A 24,688-nucleotide genomic window follows, 5' to 3' on the forward strand; every position below is an offset into this window, starting at 1 on the left:
ATTATGGAAAACAGTATGGCAATTCCTCAAGGATCTAGAACTAGAAGTACCATATGACCCAGCCATCCCATTACTGGGTATATACCCAAAGGATTATAAATCATGCTGCTATAAAGACACATGCACACGTATGTTCATTGCGGCACTATTCACAATAGCAAAGACTTGGAATCAACCCAAATGTCCATCAGTGACAGACTGGATTAAGAAAATGTGGCACATATACACCATGGAATACTATGCAGCCATAAAAAAGGATGAGTTTGTGTCCTTTGTAGGGACATGGATGCAGCTGGAAACCATCATTCTTAGCAAACTATCACAAGAACAGAAAACCAAACACCGCATGTTCTCACTCATAGGTGGGAACTGAACAATGAGATCACTTGGACTCGGGAAGGGGAACATCATACACCGGGGCCTATCATGGGGAGCGGGGAGGGGGGAAGGATTGCATTGGGAGTTATACCTGATGTAAATGACGAGTTGATGGGTGCTGACGAGTTGATGGGTGCAGCACACCAACATGGCACAAGTATACATATGTAACAAACCTGCACGTTATGCACATGTACCCTAGAACTTAAAGTATAATAATAATAATAAATAAATAAATAAAAAAGAAAAAAAAAACACAAAAGGCAGAAAAAGCATGGAAGACAAAAATATTAGCAAAGAACTAGGGGAACAAATAGTAAACATTAACAGATATGGTAGATATTAATTCAACTACAGAAATAATCTCTTTAAACATCAGTGGTCTAAAAACAACAATTAAAAGATTGTCAAAATGGATCAAAAAAACAAGACCCAACTCTATGTTGTCTACAAGAAATCTACTTTAAATAGACAGAAATATATAAATTAAAAGTAAATGAATGAAGAAAGATATGCCACATTAATACTAATCAAAAGAAAGCAGAAGTAGCTATATTAATTTCAGACAGAGCAGGCTTCAAAGCAAAGAATGTTATCAGCGATAAAGGGGGACATGATATCATGATAAAGGAGTGAACACTCCAAAAAAACTTAGAAATCTTTAAAGCATATGTACCTAACAACAGAGCATCAGAATATGTGAAGTAAAAAATGACAGATCCTAGAAGGAGAAATAAATGAATTCATTATTATAGCTGAAGACTCTTACCACATGATCCAGCAATCATGCACCTTGGTTTTTACCCAAAAAAGTTGAAAAATTATGCCCATGCAAAAACCTGCACACAGAAGTTTATAGTAGTTTTATTTATAATTACCAGAACTTGGACATGCCCAAAATGTCCTTCAGTATTTGAATGGACAAACTTGTGGTACGTAACAGGCAATAGGATATTATTCATTGCTAAAAATAAATAAGCTATGAAAAGACATGCAAGAACCTTAACTGCATACTACTAAGTGAACGAATCCAATCTAAAGGGGTTACATACTACATGATTCCAACTGGAATCATAAACATTTTGGAAGAGTTTACAAAGACAATAAAAACATTAGGGGTTGCCAAGAGTTAGAGGGGAGGAGTGAATAAATAGGCAGAACACAGCAGCGAAAATACTATATACTGTATCTATAATGGTAGATACATGTCATTATATATTGTCCAAACTCATAGAATGTACAATACCAAGAGTGAACTCTAACATAAATTATGGGCTTTGGAAATAATGATATATCAATGAAGATTTATCAATTATAATAAATGTATCACTCCGGTGGGGGATACTGATAATGGGAGGGGCTATGCATGTGAGGAATAGGAGTATGTAGGAAATATGCAAAATTTCTCAATTTTGAAATGAACCCAAAACTCCTCTTTTAAAAGGCTTTTGAAAGTCAAAAGAGTATTCACAAAAATTAGGCAGCAAACAAAATTTCAATATTTCAATGAATTCAAAAGTGATCTGGACAGTGAATAAAACTGTAAATTAAGAGAGTTGTAAATGAGAGAAAAAGTACTTAAAAGCAATCCTTCAGAAATGCTTAAAGAAGAATTACAATTATTAACTAAAATAAAACTGAGAATAGCTATAGTAACTTCAGACAGAGCAGACTTTAGAAGAAGAAAAGTTATCAGGGATAAAGAGGGACATACATAATGATAAAAGGGACAATACTCCAGGAAGACATAATAATCCTTAACATGTATTCATCTCACAAAAGAGTGTCAGAATATGTGAAGCAAAAACTGTTAGAACTACAAGGTAAAATGGATAAATTCACTGTTAGAGACCTTAATATCCTTCTACCTGAAATGGAAAGATCCAACAGGCAGAAAATTAGTAAAGACATAGTTCAACTCAATAAAACCATTAATTGACTGGATATAATGGACATCTAGAGACCACTTCATCCAGTAGTAGAACACACATTCTCCTCTGACTCACATGGAATATTCACCAAGACAGACCACATTCCAGGCCATAAAACACACATTCGCAAATTTAAAAGAATAAAATTATACAATGTCTGCTCTCAGACTACAATAGAAATAAAATAAAAATCAATTACAGGAAAATGACAAAAATACTCCCAAAACACTTAGCGATTCAAATAACACTTTTTTAAAAATAATACTTTTAAGTTCTAGGGTACATGTTCACAACGTGCAGGTTTGTTACATAGGTATACACGAATGACACGTTTCTTAATAACACATGGGTCAAAGAAGAAACTTCAGAAGAAATTTTAAAACATTTTGAACTAAATGAAAATAAAAATAAAACTATCAAAATTTATGAGATACAGCAAAAGCAGTGTTTAAAGGGAAATTTATAGTTTTGGATGCTGTTGTAAACGAAATCGTTTGGATTCTATTTCTTTTGGGGTGTGCAGAAATACAACTGATTTATGGTATCTTGATTTTGTATCCTGGCACTCTGCTGAAATCATTTATTAGTTCAAATGGGTTTTTTTGTGGTTTCCTGAGGGTTTTCCATTCATAAAATAATGTCATCTTCAAATACAAATAGTTTTACTTCTTCCTTTCCAATTTGGAAGCATTTTATTTCTTTTTCTTGCGAAATTGCTCCTTAGAACTTCCAGCACAATGTAAAACAGGATTGCCAAAAGCAGGCATACTTGTCTTATTCTTGATCTTAAGGGAAAAGTTGTCCATCTTTTATCACTAAATATGTCAGCTGTGGGTTTGTCACATATGGTCTTTATTATGTTGAGGAAGCATCACTCTATTCCTAGTTTGATAGGTTGTTTTGTTTTGCTTTTTCAAGAGAGGCTGCTTATTTCACTTAAATGCTTTTGCACACCAATTAAGATGTTTTTTTTTTCCTTTCATTCTCTTTATGTGGTATATTACATCGATCGATATTTGTATGTTGAGCCACCCTTGTACTCCTTGGATAGATCATAGTAGGTCATGGTGTCGAATCCTTTTAATCTGGGGCTGAATTCAGTGTGCTAGCATTTTGAAGATTTTTACATACTCATTAGAGATACTTGTCTGTAGCTGTTTTCTGTTTGTTTTGCAGTTTCATTTTTGTAGGGTCTTGGGCTGGCTTCAGAATCAAGATAATGCTGACCCCACAGAATAAGTTAGGAAGTTTTGCCTCCTCTTCAATTTTTTTTGAAAGAGTTTGAGAAGGACTGGTGTTAATTCTTCTTTAAATATTTGAAAACATTCATCACTAAAGCTATGATCCTTAGTCTTTCTTCATTGGAAATTTTTTTTAACTAATTCAATTTCCTTATTTTTTACAAATATATTCTGATTTTCTACCTTTTTCTTTTTTTGTTAAGAGATGGAATCTTGCTATATTGCCCTAGCTGCAGTGCAGTGAATATAGCCTCAACCTCCTGGGCCCAAGCAATCCTCCTGCCTCAGGCTCCTAAGTAGCTGGAACTCAGAATTTCTACTTCTTGGGTCAGTTTTTCTGGTTTCTGTACCTCTAGAAATTTTTCGATTTCATCTAGGCTATCCAATTTGTTGGTATGCAGTTATTCATAGTTTTCTCACGCAATCCTTTTATTTCTATAAAGTCAGTAGTAATGTCTACTCTTTCATTTATGATTTACTAATTTGAGTATTTTTTTCTTAGTCAATCTAGTTAAAAGTTTGTCAGGGTTTTTTCAAATCTTTTCAAAGAACCTAGTTTGGTTTTCAGTAATTTTTTTTTCTATAGCTTTTCTGTCCTCTATCATGTTTATCTCTGCTCTGATCATTGTTTCCTTCCCTCCACGAACTTTGGGTTTAGTCTGCTCTTCTTTCTCAAGGTGTACGCTTTGATTACTGCTTTCAGATCTTCTTTTTTAATGTAAGCTTTTACAGCTATAAACTGCCCTCTAAGCACTGCTTTTGCTACATCCCTTGAGTTTTGGAATGTTGTGCTTTCATTTTCACTCATCTCAAGATATTTTCTAATTTCCTTTGTAATTTCTTCTATAATCCATTGGTTTTGCAAGGCTCTGTTAATTAATTTCTACATATCTGAGTATTTTCCAATTTTCCTTCTATTATTGATTTCTAGTTTCATTCCATTATGGTTAGGGAAGACACACTGAATGATTTCAATCTTTTTTAAATGTATAAAACTTGTTTTGTGATCAAACATATGGTCTATTTGTGAGACTGTTCCATGTGCACTTGAGAAGAATGTGTATTCTTCTGTTCTTGAGTGTACTGTACATATCTGCTAGGTGCAATGGGTTCATGGCACTGTTCATCCTCTACTTCTTTGTTAATCTTCTTCCTGGTTGTGCTATTCACTATTGAAAGCGAATTACTTAAGTCTCAAATGATTAATGTACAACTGTCTATTCCTCTCTCCAAGTCTTTCAATTTTTGCTATATATATTTTAGGGATTCTGTTGTTAGGTACATACGTGGTTATAATTGCTGTATCTTCCTGACAGATTAATATTATATATTTATCAATATACAATAATTCTCTTTGTCTCTTGGATCCCTTTGGACTTAAAATCTGTTTTGTTTTGTTTTGTTTTTTTATAATAAAACAGCTATTCTAGCTCTCTTCTGGTGTGGAATATCTTTTTCCATCCTTTCAACCTCTATGTAGTTACTTTTATCAGTTTTCTTTATCCTTCATACGACTTTCATTTACCATGTAGTATCTTATTTCAGCCTGCAGAACTCCCAGGAGCATTTCTTGTAGGGCAGATCTATTAGTAACAAACTCCTTTAGCTTTTGCTTATCTGGAAATATCTTAATGTCCCCTTGAGTGGCCCCCTATTCTTTAATAGTTTTGACAGATACAGAATTCTTGCTTGACTTTTTTTTTCTTTTGACACTTTAAATATTGTTAGCCCACAGCTTTCTGGCTTCCATAGTTTCTGATGATAAAACAGTTGTAAATCTTATTGAGAAGTGCTTGTATGTGATGAGTCACTTATCTTTTGCTGCTTTCAAGATTCTGTCTTTTCAAGAATGTGTCTTTGACACATTAGACTATAATGTGTCTCAGTTTGTATCTTTTTGACATTATCCTACCTGAGTTTGTTGAGTTTCTTGAATGTATAGATGCATACCTTCCACCAAATTTTGGAAATTTGGGTCATTATTGCTGCAAATATTCTTCTTGCCCCTTTTATTTCTCCTTTCCTTCTGGAATTACTAAAATGTGAATGCTCTTCTGCTTGATGGATGTCCCACCCATCTCTTAGGCTCTACTTACCTTTCTTCACTCTTTTTTCTGTTTCTTAGACTCAATAAATTCAGTTGTCCTATCTTCAGGTTCACTTATTCTTTCTTCCACCTGCTCACATCAGCTCTTGAATCCCTCTGGTAAATTTTTTATTTCAGTTATTGTACTTCTCAGCTCCAGAATTTCTATTTGGTTTTTTCCATAATTTCTAGCTCTTCATTGATATTCTCTATTTGTTCATACATTATTTTCCTAATTTCCTTCAGTTCTTTGGCCATGGTTTCCTTTATGTCTTTGAGCATATTTCAGATAATGGATTTAAAATCTTTATCTAGTAAATCCAATGTCCAGGCTTCCTCAAGAATGGGTTCTACTTATTCTTTTTTGTTTTAATGAGCAATACTTTTTTCTTCACATGCCTTGTAATTTCTTGTTGAAAACTAAATACTAAAACATTAGATTATAACGTGGTAACTTGGGAAATTAGATTCTCCCCACCTCCCTACGCTTCACTGTTTTTGATTAATCAAGGCTTAGCTTGCATTCAGCCAGCATTTTGAAAGAGATTTCCTTGGATGTCAAAGCTTAAAAACAAAACTAAAACAAAAAAACAAAAGCACTTATCCTAGTCTTTGCAGACTGGCGCTGTGCTGGGATATTCCTTTAAGACTTAGCCATACCATTCACAACTCTGCCTTGGCCTTTACTTACTGCTTGTACTGGGCCTAGCAAGCACACAGTGATAAACTTTATGGTCTTCTTAGGTCTTTCTTGAACATATGTCCTGCCCTGGGCATGCATGCAGCTTTCTAAATTCCCTTCTGTACACTGAGGCTGATTGTCCTAATTTCAAAACAAAAATAATAAAAAACTCTCTCCCAGGCTCTTTTTCCTAGGTCAATTGTATGTCTCACCATAATCTATTGCCCAAAGAAGCTTGCCCAAAAGCAAGTTTTTTTCATTTGCTTTATAATGTGTTCAACCAATGCCCACAATTTTCCTCCCTGACTGGGTTCTAAATTAGGTAAAACAGATATATAGGCATCTGCATCAGCCCTTCAAATAGCTCTCAAGTAGGTTGATCAGACAAACAAATAATCTGCAAATAAGGTCTGCTTTGCTCCCTCTGGAACCAGGGATCTGGGCCCACACTGGGAATGTGGACTGTCATCTTCAAGACTGTTGCCAAGCTGGGGAAGGGGTGAGGCACAGGCAAGTAAAAAAGCCACAAAGTATTCCTTCCACCTTTCAGTTGCCTTTTTCTTGTCTCAGCATTTCTTTGGTTACTATAAACCTTTGACATTTCCAGAGTTCTGACAAAGTTGGATCTGATAGTTTAGGCTTGTTTTTCAATGTTTTTATGGAGAGGTAGGGTTTTGGAGCTGCCTGCTCCAACATTTTCCTGATAGTACTCTACATAGTTATTTTTAAAGACCTAAAAATTGATAGTATAGCCAGATTTCAAAATTTAGCAACGTAACATTTATTATTTTTGCACCATTTTTTCTGAAAAAAAGCCTACAGTGACTTATTTCCAGAAATTTCTACTGCTCACTATGAGTTGGAATGTTAAATTGCTAAAACTGCAAATATTTAAGTCACATAAAATAGTAACTTAATGTATAAAATTTCTTAGATACATTTTAATACTTTGACTACAATTACCGTTTGTTTGCTGGCAAGTGCTAGATGATAACAAAACTTCAGAAAATTGAAACAGCCTCTTATTCCTAAATAGATTTTTCCCCTAGATACATGATTGTAGTTTTAAAAGATATATATATAATAGAAACACATTCCACTGGTTAAATTATTTTGAGTAACTATTACGAACATAAAATATAAATATTTCAGGGTGGTATTTCACAAAGAGGATAGTATTCAGCCAAAACCAGCCTTTTTTAGGTGCTTCACCATGTTTAAGAAATATTGTTAAGCAGAATCCGATATTTAAAACATTAGAGTCTACATCTATTAGAGCTCCAAATTGAAATGCTTTAAGCAACTCTTTTTGTAAACAAACTGACAGAATTCAAAAGGCACACATACTTGGTATCCGCTAAAGTCAATCAAAATTATAGCAGTTATAAAGAAAATATATTTTAAAGAAATTATCAATAAAATTTACATATATCATTCTAAAACATTTGTCAATTTTTACTGACAGAAGAGGAAAAAAACAGAACCCTGCAACAACTTAATCTGTAGAATCAAAAATTCAGTCAATTGCTAAATTAATGAGTTCAAGAAAAAATAACAGTCCCAGGTAAGTCATCAATTATGGCTAGTTCCCTCTTTGGCTTTTGTAACTCTATTATACATTTTAACATAACATTGTTAGTTTACTAAAACCATAATACAAATCCATAGTTGGATTTATGAAATATCACTAGGTCATAAAATTAATTTAGTGAATGGGTCAAGGCCAACATTTAACATAATAGAACAGAACAGATAATATCAATGTGCATTGCACATAAGGATATGTATTGTTTCATAAAACTTAATTTCTATTTTATGTATATATGAAAGCAATTCTCTTTCTACTATACCCATAACACTATTCCATCAGAGGAGAGAGTCTATTATGAAATCAAACATACCCTGCTACAGCAGTCTTAAGTACAGGAAAATATTCTCCACACTGCAATGAGATCCTACGTAATTACTTACGAAGAAAACTACCTAAGGGGAAAAAAATTTGATTGTTTTGCTACTTTTATCAGAATACTACCTCACATGTAACTAATTCATAATTCAGAAACCATAAATATCTGAAGGAAACATCTAAGTAACAGGCTCCAAAACACCTCACATTCTAGGGAAGATTTCCATGATTACTCTCAAAGTTGTAAATATAAGATAAATTCATAATACTTGATTGGCATATTAAATTTTGCTCCTTCTCTACTTCAACCATGACTACAATCTTACTCTTTTTCACAAAAATTACTAGGTATACCCTAAGAAGTCTGCTAAACTATTACCTATTTGTGTTATATCAGAATTAAATATGAAATAGATTTATTCCAGTTCTTAATAAATACATACACCTTTTTGAAATGTTTCATTGTTAAATATAAATTGCTGAGAAATTTCCATCAAAGTAAATAAAATCATGCTATACACACAAAATATATATTTCTTCATAAAAAATTTAATATGTTTAAGAACTTCATGAAATGCTTTGCTAGTAAATAATCCTGTACATAGCAGAAATGAATCAAGAAAAATATTAAAACAAGTAAGTCTTTTTGCACAATATGCCTTTGCAAACAAAATAGGCTCCCTTATAAGTTGGTAACATTCTTAATATATAAGTTGTACTGACACACTCAGTACTCACTATTTAGGATAGAGTCTTCCCAAATTTCTTCTTATACCAAGCTTTCAGTTAATTCATGTATAAGGTTTAAATTTAAGGATATTCATCTGCTGAATAAATAATCCACTCTGAGCCAAGAAACCTTAAATGCCATTTCCAAAGGAAGTGTAATTAACAGAAAGTATGCATAATACTATTTTTAACCCCTTATTGTACCAAATATAGGTAATTAGCCCTTTGTTCTAACTTTTATAATCTTCAATTTGGACTTCCATTTATCCCTTCAACATTTAGATATTTAAGTATATATGTCATCTAGTATAATAAAAGGGGAATTAAAAGTTAATTTTTAAAACCTCATGCTGACCCAAACTATGCAGTTGCCCAAAGCAAAATGTGGTAAAAAAAATTTAAGTAACAAAAGCATAAATTTATAAAATGGCTGGTCACAGAAGTTCAGGCTCTCACTACAAAACACAGCAGTTAATTTACTGATTATAACCATGGCACTCTAGTTAACTAATCTAAACAAATATTCATTAATAGGTAAAAAAGATGACTCACTTGAGTCTCTGGGAATTATTTTTAACATAACCATTTAAAATGTTGCTAGAAAACATTTTGAATTAATTCAAGTAAAATCACTTTATAAATGCTAAAATTTACCTGCTTGAGTCCTTCATCAGTAAGTTTGTCCTGGTTGCCTACATGCACTTTCTGAAGTAAAGGACAGTGAGAGGCAACCGCAATAATAGAGGTGTCAGAAAGTTGTTTACACCTGTAGGCTGTATACCTAAGAAGTCCAGGACATTTAAATGCTAGAACACATACGCCAGTATCAGACATACTGCGACAATCAGAAATGTTGATTTCAATTATATTCTGACTTCTTGATGCAATTTTTTCCAATAATTCATCAGTGACCTGGAAGAGAAAAAGTAATAAATTTAAACTTTTGCTAAAAACAAAAATTTATTTTCCATTATTTAAATGTTCCACAATAAACAATATACTAATTAGATTACAGCATGAACAATACAATCAAAAGAGAAACCATCTTAATATTGAAGCATAACAAGAATTTGGTATAATAAAAATATTGTATTTGGTCTTTGTTCCAAATTCTTGCCACAGATTTCCCAAAACTCTTGGAATCTCCTAAGCAATAGAATTTCTTTAGTTATTTATAACAAGCCCTTTAGACCACACCTGAGTTCATACTAATGAAGTGACTTAGAGTGGGACGCCTAGATGGCTTCAGGATGGGGACTGTTTACCAGAAAAACTAAACCCTTGATTAAAGGGTGATTACTTTCAGCACTACTTACAGGAGAGGACGGAAGCTGGAAATTGGGTTATAGAAACTCAAATGACAGAGATTCAGATGGTAAACACATCACAGTGCTGAGAGGGAGGTATATTCCATACCCTGCCTTCTGCATCTCTTCCAGTTGGCTGGCTCTAAGCTATATGCTATATCTTTTATAATAAGCCAGTAAATATAATAAGTATTTTCCACAATTCTGTGAATAGTTGTGGCTAACTATCAAAACCGAGAAAGAAATTAAGGGACTCACAAGTTTATAATTTGTCAGTGAGAAGTTCAGGTGGCTTCTGGGACTTGCAACTGACATCTGAAGTGTGGCTAGTCTTGTGGGACTGAGCCCTTAAACTCAATGATACCTCTGGGAGTTAGCTGAATTAAATTGTTGTACAACCAGTTAGTGTCAGAAAATTATTTGTTAGTGTGGAAAAACTCCACATACTTGATGTCAGAAGTGGTATCAGAAAACACCAACAAAGGATATGTATTCATTTCATTAAAAGCCTAAAAATCTATCCTTAGTGGGAAAATTCAAATTCAGCAAAAACTCACCACAAACAAAACTATATTGAGATTTTCAATGTTTCACTTTCCATTTGTAACCCATGAAATAGTATACATCAGTAATAATGTTATATGAATCTTTACTTTTATACTTAATATCAGATGATACCACAGCACATAAGTTTTTTAATCTTTTACTGTTTCTGTGAGAAACAGTACCTCACATATAATTCATAGGTTAGAAAATATACTATTTTGCATATCAAAACACCAAAGACTATATAGAAATGTCCACATCAAAAAGCTTTTCACAGAAGACTCAATTCATCTAGTGAAAAATTCAGATGGTCATCTGAATTTTTGTTTTAAAACTAGCCTATACATATTCTGTGACCAATCACCACATTTCCAAAATACAAAACAAAGTTAACGTTATTCAAGTCCTTTCAGTAAAAATAATGGAGACAGAAAACGCAAATGAAATGTAGAATAGAAGGAAAGAACTACACTGTTAAGTAGCACTTGGAGTAAGAGCCAAAGATAAAACTATCTTTGTTTACACTTGTTGGAAACAACATAAACACAGTTCTCAGAAAAGTTAAAACTCTGACATACCTCTCCTTTTATTTTTTACTTTTTCATCTCCACACCTTACTACCAGCAGCGGGCTGGGTGGGGAAGGGGTTGGGGGTGGAAGAGGAAGCTATTCTTAGTCTGAGTTCATAATAAATAACTCAAACATTCAAGAGCAATGATGCAGCAAGTCAATAGATTGCTTTACACATATCTGCTCTCCATTCTACTGCCCACAACTAACTCCCTCACCATTTTCCTTGGACATAAATATCATGAACCCAAGCAGGTAAATAACAATTATCTTAATTGTTTTAATCTCTTACCAATGAAGCAGAAAAACAGAAAGGGAACAACTTACACACAAATCCTTGTGAGCTTGCTTAACTGGGTTAAAGTGTGTGTTACACACACACAAACACATACACTACCAGTGTGCTGGAGCTGGCTCGTAGCAATTCACAAGAGTTTATAGTGTGCCCCTCTTTCCAAATCTGCATTCAATGGCATAACGTGTAGCTTGACACTGGTCATGGTGGGAGTTTTTATGTAATAGAAATTGGCAAATATTACAAATCAGGGCTTTTTCTAAAGCTAGTTGCTAAACATTTATCAGCACACCAGTAGTAATATACCACGGCAGAACTTAGACCAGGTTTAGTACTTCAATAAAATGCTATTCTTATTGATATTTTTACAAACTTCTAATGCCAAATGTCATCAAGTTTTAAAAATGGAATCTAACAAGTCCAAAAAACTGTTTGCAATAAACACTACAAACTCTTTTTTCCTAATTTATGCCCCTATAAAACACATTAGGCAGCTAAGCAACAGGAAGAGTAGAAAGTCCACCAAAAGGAAAGTTAAGGAAAAAAAAAAAGGTTATCGTAGCCCATTTTACTTCCATTTCTTCATCTGTAAACCAGAAAAAATAATAGTATATACTCACAGAGTTGTTGGGTGGATCAAATGAATTAATATGTATAAAGTCCTTAGAACAGTACACAGCACAGAGGCAGTGCTACAAAAATGTTTGCCATCATTTTCTACTATTAAACTATTTGTAATATGATCTCCCACAGAAAGAACTTTAATAAGTTTTTGAAAAGGTAATGGAAAAAGACAAAGACAAAAAGAATTAAAAAGCAACCCTAAATTACCAATCTACATGAAAAACCATCTTGTTTACTATGAGAATCTAGCTTTAACTTGAAATCATATACACAAAAAACTAAAAAAGCACGAAACTGTAGATTATAGTCATTTGAACTATCTTAAAAAACAAGAAGAAAGTAAAGATTTCTGAAGAGGAATAAAGATATTTTTTGAGTAGGTCATATGACTGTTACTTAGAATTCAATTCCATACCTGCTGACGACTACTAAGATCCAGCTGCTTCCAAAACTGGAAGTCTAAACAAAGGTCACGCCAGTACTTGCAAACCAATGATGCAGAAAGGCAACGCTCGTCCAGTGACAAATTGGAAAATATCTGTGAATAAAAAATGGTACCATGTAATATGTGCTAAACATTTTCAAGGCACAGGAAAAGGTTTCTATTATAGTTAGAAAAAGTTAACTTTTTAAAAAGAAAACCTTCTTGAATAAAAGTGGCCATTACTGTAAGTCACTGAAAGAGACCACCTTAAAGAGAAACTATGATATAGGAGCTAAAAACGAACTGATGTTATCTTTTCTGTAAGAAGAGGAGGGGAAGAGAACAGGCATGTACTGACATGTGTGTTCATGTACATCTTTGTGTTTGCTTATATTTAAAAAACAACAACAACAACAAAGAATTGAAAGCATAAACCAAAAACTAATTAAAAAAAAACTATTTACCTTTCTGGGAAGGGAAAAAAGACTAGGGAAGAAAGAATGACAAACTTGAGATTACTCTGAAGTTTCACAGTTTGACCTTGGAGCCACAAGAACTTTTCATATATGATTTAAGAAAAAAAGAAAAACAAAAGTAAATCATAAGAAAGGTACTTAACCTTTATGGTATCTTTTCCAAAATATTCATAACCCCAATCTAATAATAAAGAAAATATATATACCAAATGTGGGACATTCTACAAAATACTGAATCAAAACTCCTCAAAAAATTCAAGGTCATGAAAAACAAACAAAAAAAAAGAAAGTATCACAGTCCAGAGGAGACTAAGAAAGAATGACAACTAATGGTACCCAGTTAGATCCTTGGCACAGAAAAAGACATTAATGGAAAAACTGGTGAAACCACATAAAGACTGGAGTTTAACTAATAGTAATGTACCAATGCTGATTTCATAGTTTTGGCAAATGTACCACAGTGTCAGAAGAAAATAAAATCAGGGAAAGCAAACAGGTATGAAAGGAAAATAAGTCTCGGGACCCCAAAATTGCTAAGCCAAAGACAAAAGTCAAGGTGGGAACTGCATCAGGCAAGCCTGCCTCCCATTTTATTCCTAAATAAGATAGCTACAAGGATTTAAAAAAAATAAAAAATAAAAAAAAAAAAAAAGCTACGTACTTCCCTCACAATTTGACCACAAGGAAATTCTCTGTGAACCTCAAGATCTTGACCCTAAAGCAATTCTGTTGAATTTCACCCTGACCACGTAAATTGATAGCTTCTCTTCACAGATGTGGGACAAATGACGACAGAACACGCTCATTCCTCTGCTCACCTGAGACAAATGCATATCTGATTGCTTCCTCTGCCAGACTGTTTATATTAAAATGCAGGTTCTCTGAGTCAGACTAAGGCAAAAGTGATTATGCCTCTACACCCCCTCAGGTGTAAATTATGTATTCAGTGAAAGGCTGATAAAAGACCCAAAAGAATGCAACCTTTTATCTTTTAACTACCTATAACCTGGAAGTCCTGACTTGAGTCTGTCCCTCCTTTCTGGACCGAACCAATGTATGTCTTATGTCTCGTGTCTCCCTAAAATGTACAAAACTAGGTTGTGCCCAACCACCTTGGGCACATGTTCTCAAGATCTCCTGAGGACTGTGTCACAGGCCACTGATCACTCACATGTGGCTCAGAGTAAATCTCTTCAAATATTTTACAGAGTTTGACTGCTTTCATCAACACTAGATAAGGAATACAGAGGAAATCTCTGTACTATCATTGCAATTTTTCTATAAATCTAAAAGTATTCCATGTCGAAACACCATATATTTTAACTATATACAATAAAAATAAAATTATTCCAAAATAACATCTACTCTAAAAAATAATTTTTAAAAGTTACATCATAAAAAGATGATTAGGGTCAGGATGAGGGCCAAAACAAATCTTGGAAAATTAAAAGCTATATCAACAAATACCATGTGTGGGCCACACTGGCAACCAGAATTGAACTAACTCTAAGAAGATACTTTTGAGGCAATCAAATAAAACTGAATATAAAAGATACTAATTTAAAGGAATTATTAAATAAGATTAAACACTGAAATAAATGTGAGCTATACATTTAAAAAAATTAATAAAAACAAGTAAGATCATTATTTACCCAATTATTCCAGTTCAGGGTTGCAGGTGACCAGCGGTCAGGGCACAAAGTAGGAACTAACAATGGACAGGGCACCAATGCACCACAGGGCACACCTACGCTCACTCATACCAGGACCATCTAGACATATGCACACCTTATACACAACCTAATGTACACAGCTTTGCGATGTGGGAAGAAACCAAATCAGAGTACCCAGAGAAAACATGTGCAGGCATGGGGAGAACATGCAAACTCTACACAGACAGTGGGCCCGGCTAGGAATTGTTTTTTTTTTTTTCTCTCATCAACATTATAACAAAATGATGTTGAACTAAAGGCTATTAGTCAAGGATTTGTTGTAATACATAAATGATTTCAATTATAATTATGACCGAAACAACTTACCTCTATATGGACAAAAGTTGTAGACGTATAAGCTTGAATCTCTACTATGTTTAAATCTTGGGCCTTGGGAAAACAACTGCCTGTTCCCTTCACAACCAGCTTTTCCTCCAACATGTCTAGTGAGAAGTACAGAATATCATAAAAGTGGCCTGGCATGGTGGCTCACGCCTGTAATCCCATTGGGAGGCCGAGGCCGGTGGACCATGAAGTCATGAGTTCAAGACCAGCCTGGCCAAAATGGTGAAACTCTGTCTCTATTAAAATACAAAAATTAGCCAGACATGGCGCGTGCCTGTAGTCCCAGCTATTCAGGAGGCTAAGGCAGGAGTACCATTTGAACCTGGAAGGTGGAGGTTGCAGTGAGCCAAGATCGTACCATTGCATTCCAGCCTGTGCAACAGAGCAAGACTCCGTCTCAAAAAAAAAAAAAAAAAAAACCATAAAAGTCACTAGCAAATTTGTCTCCCATGCCAGCAAACATGTATTAAGCCCACTACAGCCTTTCACTTGCAGACATTACAACTGAAATATCTGAACAATATACTAAAAGCAATTACCTCAAAACTCTAAAAAGTTAGTGACGGATTGTGGAAGGGTACCAAAATTTGAAGAATGGTCAATAACAGAGATGAGTTTCCTAGGGTTTTTTTTTTGTTTCCCCCTTTAATCCCCTAGCATGGAATTCAGGGTGGCCCTGTACAGAAATGCACAGGAGGTAAATATCAACAAAAATTCAGAGAAAAAGCTATCTTTCTGGACAAAGGACCAGGAAAATGGGCCTCTGCAAGACAGAGAATGTGAGAAGAATCTTCATTTTTGGTTTTCCTTTCTTCTCCTTTTCTCTTTTCTCCCTATTGGCTATGTCTCAAATGCTATGTCAGTAGCAGAGCTGCAATACAGACCCCAAAAGTAAACCCACCATTCTGGCCAAAAGATTTGGTGAAGAAGACTCTGTGGTCCAATAAGTAAGCAAGGAATCCCCACTACTGTTTCTTAATTTTATCATAAAAGCAGCTCCAGTCATGCAAAACCACACAGCAGCACAAGTGGCTGTATCTCTGAGAGACACTCCATCTTTCTAGCCAGATAACCAAATAAACTTTTATTGGCACACAAAACATAAATGAATGTGTACAACTATGTGCCAATAAAACATGATTTACAAAAACTGACAGTGGATTTGGCCTGTGAAGGGCCACAGTTTGCTGGTCCATTCACAAGAAAAAAGGAAATGAAAAGAAACTGCCCATGAGGAAACCCAGACGTTGGACTTACTAGACAAAGACAACAATTTAAGACATGCTTACAGACTTAAAGAAAATTGCGGACCAAGAACTAAAGGAAATTATGAGAACCAAGTAGAAATGTCTCACCAAATAGAGAATATTAATATAAAGTAGAAATTATGAAAATAAATCAAATAAGAATTCTAGAACTAAATTATACAATCACTGACATTTAAAAATTCACCACAGAGAGTCAACAGATTAGAGCAAGCAGAAGTGTTATATAAATGAGCCAAAGATGACCTCTGTGTATTGGTCCTTAGGTTATTTCTTCATTGAAGGATGAGACTCATTAGCTCAAGAGCCCGCTAGTACCAAACTCAATTTTTTACACATCCCACCATGCTGCTGAGTGACATCACCCAGACAGGTAAGCCTGCTCTCCAATTCTCCTGTATCCCACAAGGGTTGCCTTGCCCTTCTCCCCTTCTGGGTGGTGGTCTACCTCACTGTAAGTCTCTGCACAGCTTCATGCTGTAAAGGAATTTTCCTCTCATGTAATCCTGTCCAACTGCCACCAAATGAAGCTTGCTGTGTGTTACCACCTCTTATAATCATATCTCTTTCTTGAGAAGCATCAAAATCCCTTGAACCTCTAAAGAAGAAAGAATCAGCAAACCTAAAAATAGGTCAATTAAAATTAAAATTAAAATTACCGAGTCTGTGGACTGAAGGAAAATGAACATACCTGTGGAACACCACCAAACATGCATATAATTGGAGTCACAGAAGAAGAGAGAGTGAAAGAGGCTTAAATATTTGAAGAAATAATGGCTAAAACTTTCCAAATCTGATGAAAGACATTAATCTAACTCATAAATTCAATGAATTCCAAGCAGGATAAATGCAAAAAGATCCACATCAAGATGCATCATAATCAAATTGTTGAAAGACAAAAACCGAGAGAACCCTGAAAGCAGCAAGAAAAATGCAACTCATGAAAAGTACACTCAATATGATTAACAACTGATATTTCACTGGAAACATTGGAGACCAGAAGGCAGTGGGATAACATATTCAAAATGCTGAAAGGAAACTGTCAACCAAGAATCCTCTATCTGGTAAAACAACCCTTTAAAAATAAAGGCAAAATTAAGATCTTTCCAGATAAACAAAAACTGAGGAAGTCTGTGACTGGTAGACTTCCCCTAAAAGAAATGCTATAAAGAGTCCACCAGGCTGAAATGTAAGGGCATCAGACAGTGGCTTAAAATCACAAAACAAATAAAGGACACCAGTAATTGTTGGTATTTACATAGGTAGACATAAAAGTGCATATTAATGTGTCTTTGGTTTGTAATGCCTCCTCTTTGCTATATGATTTAAAAGACTACATAAAACAGTAATTATGAATCTATATTGATTGGCACAAAATACATAAAGCTGTAACTTGTGTCAGTAACAACAAATACAGGAGCAAAGCTTTTATATACCACTGAAACTAAACTGGTATTAATTCAAACTAAATTGTTATAATATATAGTGTTAATTACAACCCCCAGGGAAAATACTGTGAAATACACATATAATTATTTACTGTATTTTATTTATATATGTAATTCTCATATATACATATAATTCCCACATTACATAAAGATAATATATTTAAATATATTAATATATTTATACTTTAGTTATATTAGATTATTTATAACATATTTAAATATATTAACATATTTATACTTTTGATTTATATTAATATATTTAGATATGTTACATTTATTTATATAATGTGAGAATTATATGTACATATGAGAAGGGGATCAAAATGGTACACTAGAAAATACCTGACATAAAGAACAGCATCAGAGGAATTGACAAAAAATATATAAGACATAGAGAAAACAAACAATAAAATAGTAAATGCATTTCCTTATCACTAATTACACTAAATGTAAACGGGCTAAACTTTCCGGTTAAGACACATAGGGCCAAGGCCAGGCACAGCGGCTCACACGTGCAATTCTAGCACTTTTGGGAGGCTGTGTTGAGTGGATCACTTGAGCCCAGGAGTTCAAGACCAGCCTGGGCAACATGGCAAGACCCTATCTCCACAAAAAAAAAAAAAAAATGACAAAATTAGCCAGGCATGGTGGTATGCACCTGTGGTCTCAGCTACATGGGAGGCTGAGGTTGGAGAATAGCTTGAGCCCAGGAGGTCGAGGCTGCAGTGAGTTCTGATCGTGCCACTGCATTCCAGCCTGGACAACAGACTGAGACCCTGTCTCAAAAAGAAAGACACAATGAATGACAGGATGAAACTTAAAAACACAATCTAATTATAAACTGTTTACAAGAGACTCACTTTAGATCCAAAACTATATACAGATTGAGAGTAAAAGCATGGAACAATACATATAGCAAAAACTGACAGAATTGAAAAGAAAAAAAATAAAAAGAGTTCTGCATTAATGCTTGGAGACCGCAACACACAACTTTTAATAATGGACAGAATAACCAGACAAGAGATGAAGAAGTAAAATGAATACCTGAACAAAACTTAAATTGGGCCTATCAGATATCTCTAGAACACTACACAAAACAGAATACACATTCTTCTGAAGTGTGTAAAAACATTCTCAAAGACCGAAGTCTAAAATACTACACTACAAGTCAAGTCTCAACAAATTTTAAAATATTAAGCTCATACAAAGTATCTTTTCCAATGACAATGAAAGGAAATTGGACATCAGTAACAGAGGCCAGGAACGGCAGCTCAGGCCTATAATTCCAGCATTTTGGGAGGCCGAGGGAGACAGATCACTTGAGCCCAGGAGTTTAAGACCAGCCTGGGCAACATGGCAAAACTCTTATTTCTACAAAAAAAAATACAAAAATTAGGTGGGTGTGGTGGCACGCGCACCTGTAATCCAAGGTACTAGAGAGGTTGAGGTGGGAGGACTACTTGAGCCCAGAAGGCAGAGGTTGCAGTGAGCCATGATCATGCCACCGCACTCCAGCCTGGGTGATACAGAGACTCTGTTTCAAAAAATGAAAGAAAAGAGGAGAAGGGAGGGGAGGGAAGAGGAGGGGAAATCACTAACAGGAGGAAATCTGGAAATTTCACAAATACATGAAAATTTAACAATCAACAAGTAAGAAGAACTAATAAAGAAAATTGAAAATAATTTGAAATTAATGAAAACAAAAACATATAGCAAAATATATGGGATACAGATACAAGTAACCACATATAAAAAGAAGAAAGATCTTGAATTGGCAACCTAAACTTCTACCTTAAGAAACTATTAAAAAAAACTCAACACAAACCAAGCAGAAACAAGGGGAAAAAATAGAGCTAATACAAATGAAATATAGACTAGAAAAATAACAGATGATCAACAAAACCAAAAGTTTATTCTTTAACATGATCAGGCCAAGCACAATGGTTCACACCTATAATCCCAGCACTTTGGGAAGCCAAAGTGGGAGGACTGCTTGAAGCCAGGAGTTTGAGATCAGTCTGGAAAACACAGCAAGACCCTGTCTCTACAAAAATTATTTAAGAAATTAACCAGGCATGCGCCAGCATGCCTGTGGACCCAGCTACTCAGGAGGCTGAGAGGAGGGAAAGCCACTTGAGCCCAGGAGTTTAAGGCTGCACTTCCATTTACATAGCTATAAGCTATGATCACATCACTGCACTCAAGCCTGGGTGACAGAGACCCTGCACACACACACACACACACACACACACACACAAAATTTTGGCTAGACTAAGAATAAAGAGAGATTCAAATTTTAAAATCATGTATAAAAATGGGAACATTAATACCAACCTTACAAAAAGTACACAATTATAAGAGAATACTGTAATTGTGTGCTGCCAAATTGATGAAATAGATGACGAATTCCTAGAATATATACTATAAAAACCGACTCAAAAGAAACAGAAAATCTGAATGGATGTACAGCAAGTAAAAAGATGGAATATGTAATAAAAAACAAAAAACTTACAACAAAGAAAAGACAAGAACCAGATAGCCTCACTAGTAATATGCTTAAATCAGAATGAAAACCAATCTATCTTAAATTCTTCCAAAAACTGAGAGGATGGGATAACACTTCCTAACTCATGCTATAAGGCCAGCATATTCTGATACCAAAGCCAGGCAAAGAAATCTCAAGAAACTATAGACCAATGTCCCTTATGAATACAGATGTGAAAATCTTCAATAAAATATAAGGAAACTAAATCCACAGTATAGTAAAAGGGTTATACACCATGACCAAGTAGGATTTATCCCTTGGAATGCAAGGATGGTTCAACATATGAAAAAAACCCATGTAACACACCATATTAATAGAATAAAGGTTTAAAAAAAAAGATCATCTCAATTGATTCAAGAAAAAGCACTGGACAAAATCCAACACCCTTTCTTGATTAAAGCATTCAGAAATATAGGAATAAAAGAACACTTCCTCAACCTGAGAAACAGCATCTACCAAAAACCCCTAGTTATCATTATACTTAATGGTAAAAGACTAAAAGTTTTTCCCCAAAATTGGAAACAGAAGAAGGATGTCTGCATCATGACTTCTACGCAACACTGTACTGGAGATTCCGGCCAAGGCAATTAGACATGGAATATAAATAAAAGGCATCCAGATTGGGGAACTGGAATTAAAACATCCTATATTCACAGATTTCATGATCTTATATAGAGAAAATCCCAGAGAATAAACACAAAACTTAATGTTAGAATAAGCAATTTTTTTTTTTTTTGAGACGGAGTCTCACTCTGTCGCCCAGGCTGGAGTGCAGTGGCACAATCTCGGCTCACTGCAAGCTCCGCTTCCTGGGTTCACGCCATTCTCCTGCCTCAGTCTCCCAAGTAGCTGGGACTACAGGCGCCCACCACCACGCCCAGCTAATTTTTTTGTATTTTTTTTAGTAGAGATGGGGTTTCAGCATGTTAGCGAGGATGGTCTCGATCTCCTGACCTCGTGATCCACCCACCTTGGCCTCCCAAAGTGCTGGGATTACAGGCATGAGCCACCGCACCCAGCTGCAAATATTTTTATATACTAGCAATGAATCATCTGAAGATGAAATTAAGCAAGCACTTCCATTTATAATAGCATCAAAAAGAATAAAACTTTTTTTAAAGCTCTCATTTGTTTATTGAGAGTTCCAATTTGTTGGGTCAATGTCATCATATTCTACTGTAATTATTTAAATAATGTTTCCTTTCTTTTACCATGTTTATAATAGCAGTTTGAAGTCTTTGCTCAGTCTAATCTCTAGGCTCACTCAGAGTCAGTTTCTATTAACTGCCTTTTTTTTCCCTCAGTATGGGTCTCTTTACGTGTCTTAAAATTTTTTGTTAGAAACTGGACATTTTGGATGACACAGCCAGCGTATATATTTTTTTCTTTTTTTCTTTTTTTTTGAGACAGAGTCTCACCCTGTTGCCAGGCTGGAGTGCAGCGGCATGATCTCGGCTCACTGCAATCTCTACCTCGCAGGTTCAAGCTGAGATTACAGGTGTGAGCCACCACGCCTGGCCGCCAGTGCAGAATTGTATATTTCCAAGCCTTTTAGCATGTCTGGCCCTAAACTGTGGAATCTGTGTTCTGGGCAGTGTGACTACCTCTGTTCAGATTTTAATTCACATATATATATTTTAGCCTGGCTTTCTAGGGAGTCATCCTGTGTCTGAATAGCTTAGTTTTCAGCTATGTATATGCCAAAGATACGCTCAAACAGCTTGAGCCTGCTCTTCAATCTGTGTGTGGGTTAAGAAGGGCATATTCAAAGCTTAGAGAATTCTCATCTGCCTTGGCCCTTGCTCTCAGTTAGAAAACCTCAGGTCTCCCCTACACATGTGCATAGTTCCACAATATGCCAGGATATGTGGAGTGGTCATCCCTTTATGGTTCTCTCATTTCCAGGGTCTGCCTTTTAATGTCTTCCACTCACCCCAACTGGCACTACAACCTTAAAGGAGCAAATACATGGTTTTTTCTTCTTTTTCCCTACCAAGTTCAGTACATTTTATCGACAAAGGTTTTTATTCATTGCCTCAAATTGAATCAACTCGCTGGCAGCAAAGCTGCTGGTTTTCCAAACTACAGTTCTTGCCAAAAGTGCTGGGACAGGAGGTCACATTAGAAGCCTACATGAGAATGCTGTAGACTTGCACTATTCTTACCTGAAGCTCTAACAGTTTTCCTAAGAATAAATGTTTCTCCGTGTTTTTCTTTGCTTTTGGTTGATTTCCAGAGTTCAAATAGTTTTGGGCAATTTTGCCAGTTTTATACTTTTTTGTGTGTGGAAAGGATTCACCAAACTCTTCATGCAGCCACAGGTGAAAGTACATTTCTTGTGAATATTTTTATGCCCGTCCTCCTCATTTTATAAATGAGAAAATAAAAATTTAGGAGGCCTAGATCATATTTTTAAGGTTAAAGGACTATGCGGTCTTAAAGGGCTAATTTGTCAGTTAACAATCAACATGTAGGGCATGGTCACTGGAACCAAGTAGCATCTTGTCTGAAACATGCCTGACTTTAGCTGTTATCTTTTTTGTAAAAGTGGTATGGCTGTTATAAACCACAGGCCATTGACTAAATCCAGATTTGGTTTATCCAAGTGAAGAAATTTAAGATGTGGGTAATAAGCATAAAACAGGGTATTTTGCCAAAGCTAAACAACTTTTTAAAGAAACTATTAAAATGCATTTTTGACTGCTTTAAAGCAGGTAATATTTATTAACCTACACAAAAGAAAAACATCCTTACTGATATTGAGCCAAAAATCAGTCTAGGATGCAACACATCGTTTAGTTTTTCCCCTTCGCCATTAAAAAAAAAAAAAAAGGCAAGTATGGTAGCTTTCCCAAAAAAAATCCTTTAAATTCTTAAACATCCTCACATTTCTCTCCCAAATTCTACCCGCCTCGTTTGTTTTTTTGTTTGTTTGTTTGTTTTTACAGCTATAGTAACTTCATAGCATAAAAGATGAAGCAAAAGCAATACAATTATTATAGCTATTGACTCACTACCAGGAGAAAAGGGTGTAATTTCTAAGAATGTTTTCCAACAGTGATGATGGACTTGTGCCTCTCTATGCAACAACCCTTCTAATATTAGAAAAGAAAAATGGTCATAGCTCCTTAAGTCTTCTCTGCTCCAAGTCAAACAACTGCAGTCCTTACCAGCAGAGCTAGAACCCTTTCACCACCACATGGCTCTACCGTGGCTCAAACAGTAACTCCAGTCAGAATACGGACATTGCTTAGAAATATCCCTTCGTGGTGTGGCATATTCACCCTGAGTCTCAGAGCCCAGACTCCAAACACCTGATCATACATTCATTCGTAAGTATTTACTGAGTGCTACTATATGCCAGGCACTGCACTTAAAGGAGAGAGAGCATTCAACAGGACTATGAATCCAGAGTCTCTGCACCCAAAAACTGGGGTTGGCAGACACTGAACAATCACTAATTCAATTCATCCCAGATAGTACAACTCACTTCGTGCTGAATACCACTAGGACCATCAGACTCAGACAGAGAATCTTTATTAGAGTTTTCTAATACAAGGAATGGAAATCTACATAACATGTCCAAATACACACAATAGGGCAAGTCCATGGTAATTCCCATATGTCCTTTAGACAAAGTTTTCAACAATCCTCAGGAAAAAATATGAAAAAGAACAATGCGGTATTAATAGAATAAGTTTATTTTATTCTATTAGAGTTTCTCTTTATTATGAGCCCATGTCCCCCTTTTTTTTTCCTTGGCATTAAAATGTTTTTTACCTCATGAAATAATGGTTTAAGTAAAAAAGTAGAAGGTACCTGGCTTTGTTTTGGTTCATTTTGAAACAGTCTTATTTGCCAAATAAGAAGAGAGCAATCAAATTTCTATACCAAATATTTGTTGATATTTTATTTATCCATATCATCCAGTGATTTAAAGGACTCAAGAAAGTTCCCTTTGTCCTAAAATGCACCTCTGCACACAAAGAGTAGGGAATTACTCTTCCAACAAGTAGACCTCCATAAGAATTAGATCATTACATTTTGACACAAGGAAATGTAAGTTTTCCCACCTTCTTGCTGTATCATTCACAAGAACATTAATATCACAGTAAAAAAGACCCAAACACACAGTACTGTAAATATGCAAAAAGTCTAGTCACAGAAACTATATTGGT

At 35.0% G+C, this 24,688-nt stretch overlaps 1 protein-coding gene across 4 annotated transcripts in view; it reads right to left on the bottom strand.

Moving 5' to 3' along the window:
- FBXL17 (F-box and leucine rich repeat protein 17) overlaps positions 1-24,688 on the bottom strand; it is a 546,079-nt gene that overhangs the window by 518,839 nt on the left and 2,552 nt on the right. For 3 of the 4 annotated variants that reach the window (XR_012413998.1, XM_005557482.4, XM_073994013.1), the window contains exons 2-3: positions 12,711-12,833; positions 9,608-9,865 (exon numbers count right to left, since the gene is read on the bottom strand). Coding sequence is in view for 3 of the 4 variants with exons in the window: in XM_005557482.4 (XP_005557539.1) it covers positions 9,608-9,865; positions 12,711-12,833 (381 nt within the window). In the remaining variant the exon portion in view is untranslated. The remainder of the gene's footprint in view (positions 1-9,607; positions 9,866-12,710; positions 12,834-24,688) is intronic. The other variant, XM_065545845.1, reaches the window with a different exon arrangement.

This window comes from Macaca fascicularis, chromosome 6 (assembly GCF_037993035.2).
Source record: "Macaca fascicularis isolate 582-1 chromosome 6, T2T-MFA8v1.1".
In the NCBI taxonomy this organism is placed as follows: Eukaryota; Metazoa; Chordata; class Mammalia; order Primates; family Cercopithecidae; genus Macaca; species Macaca fascicularis.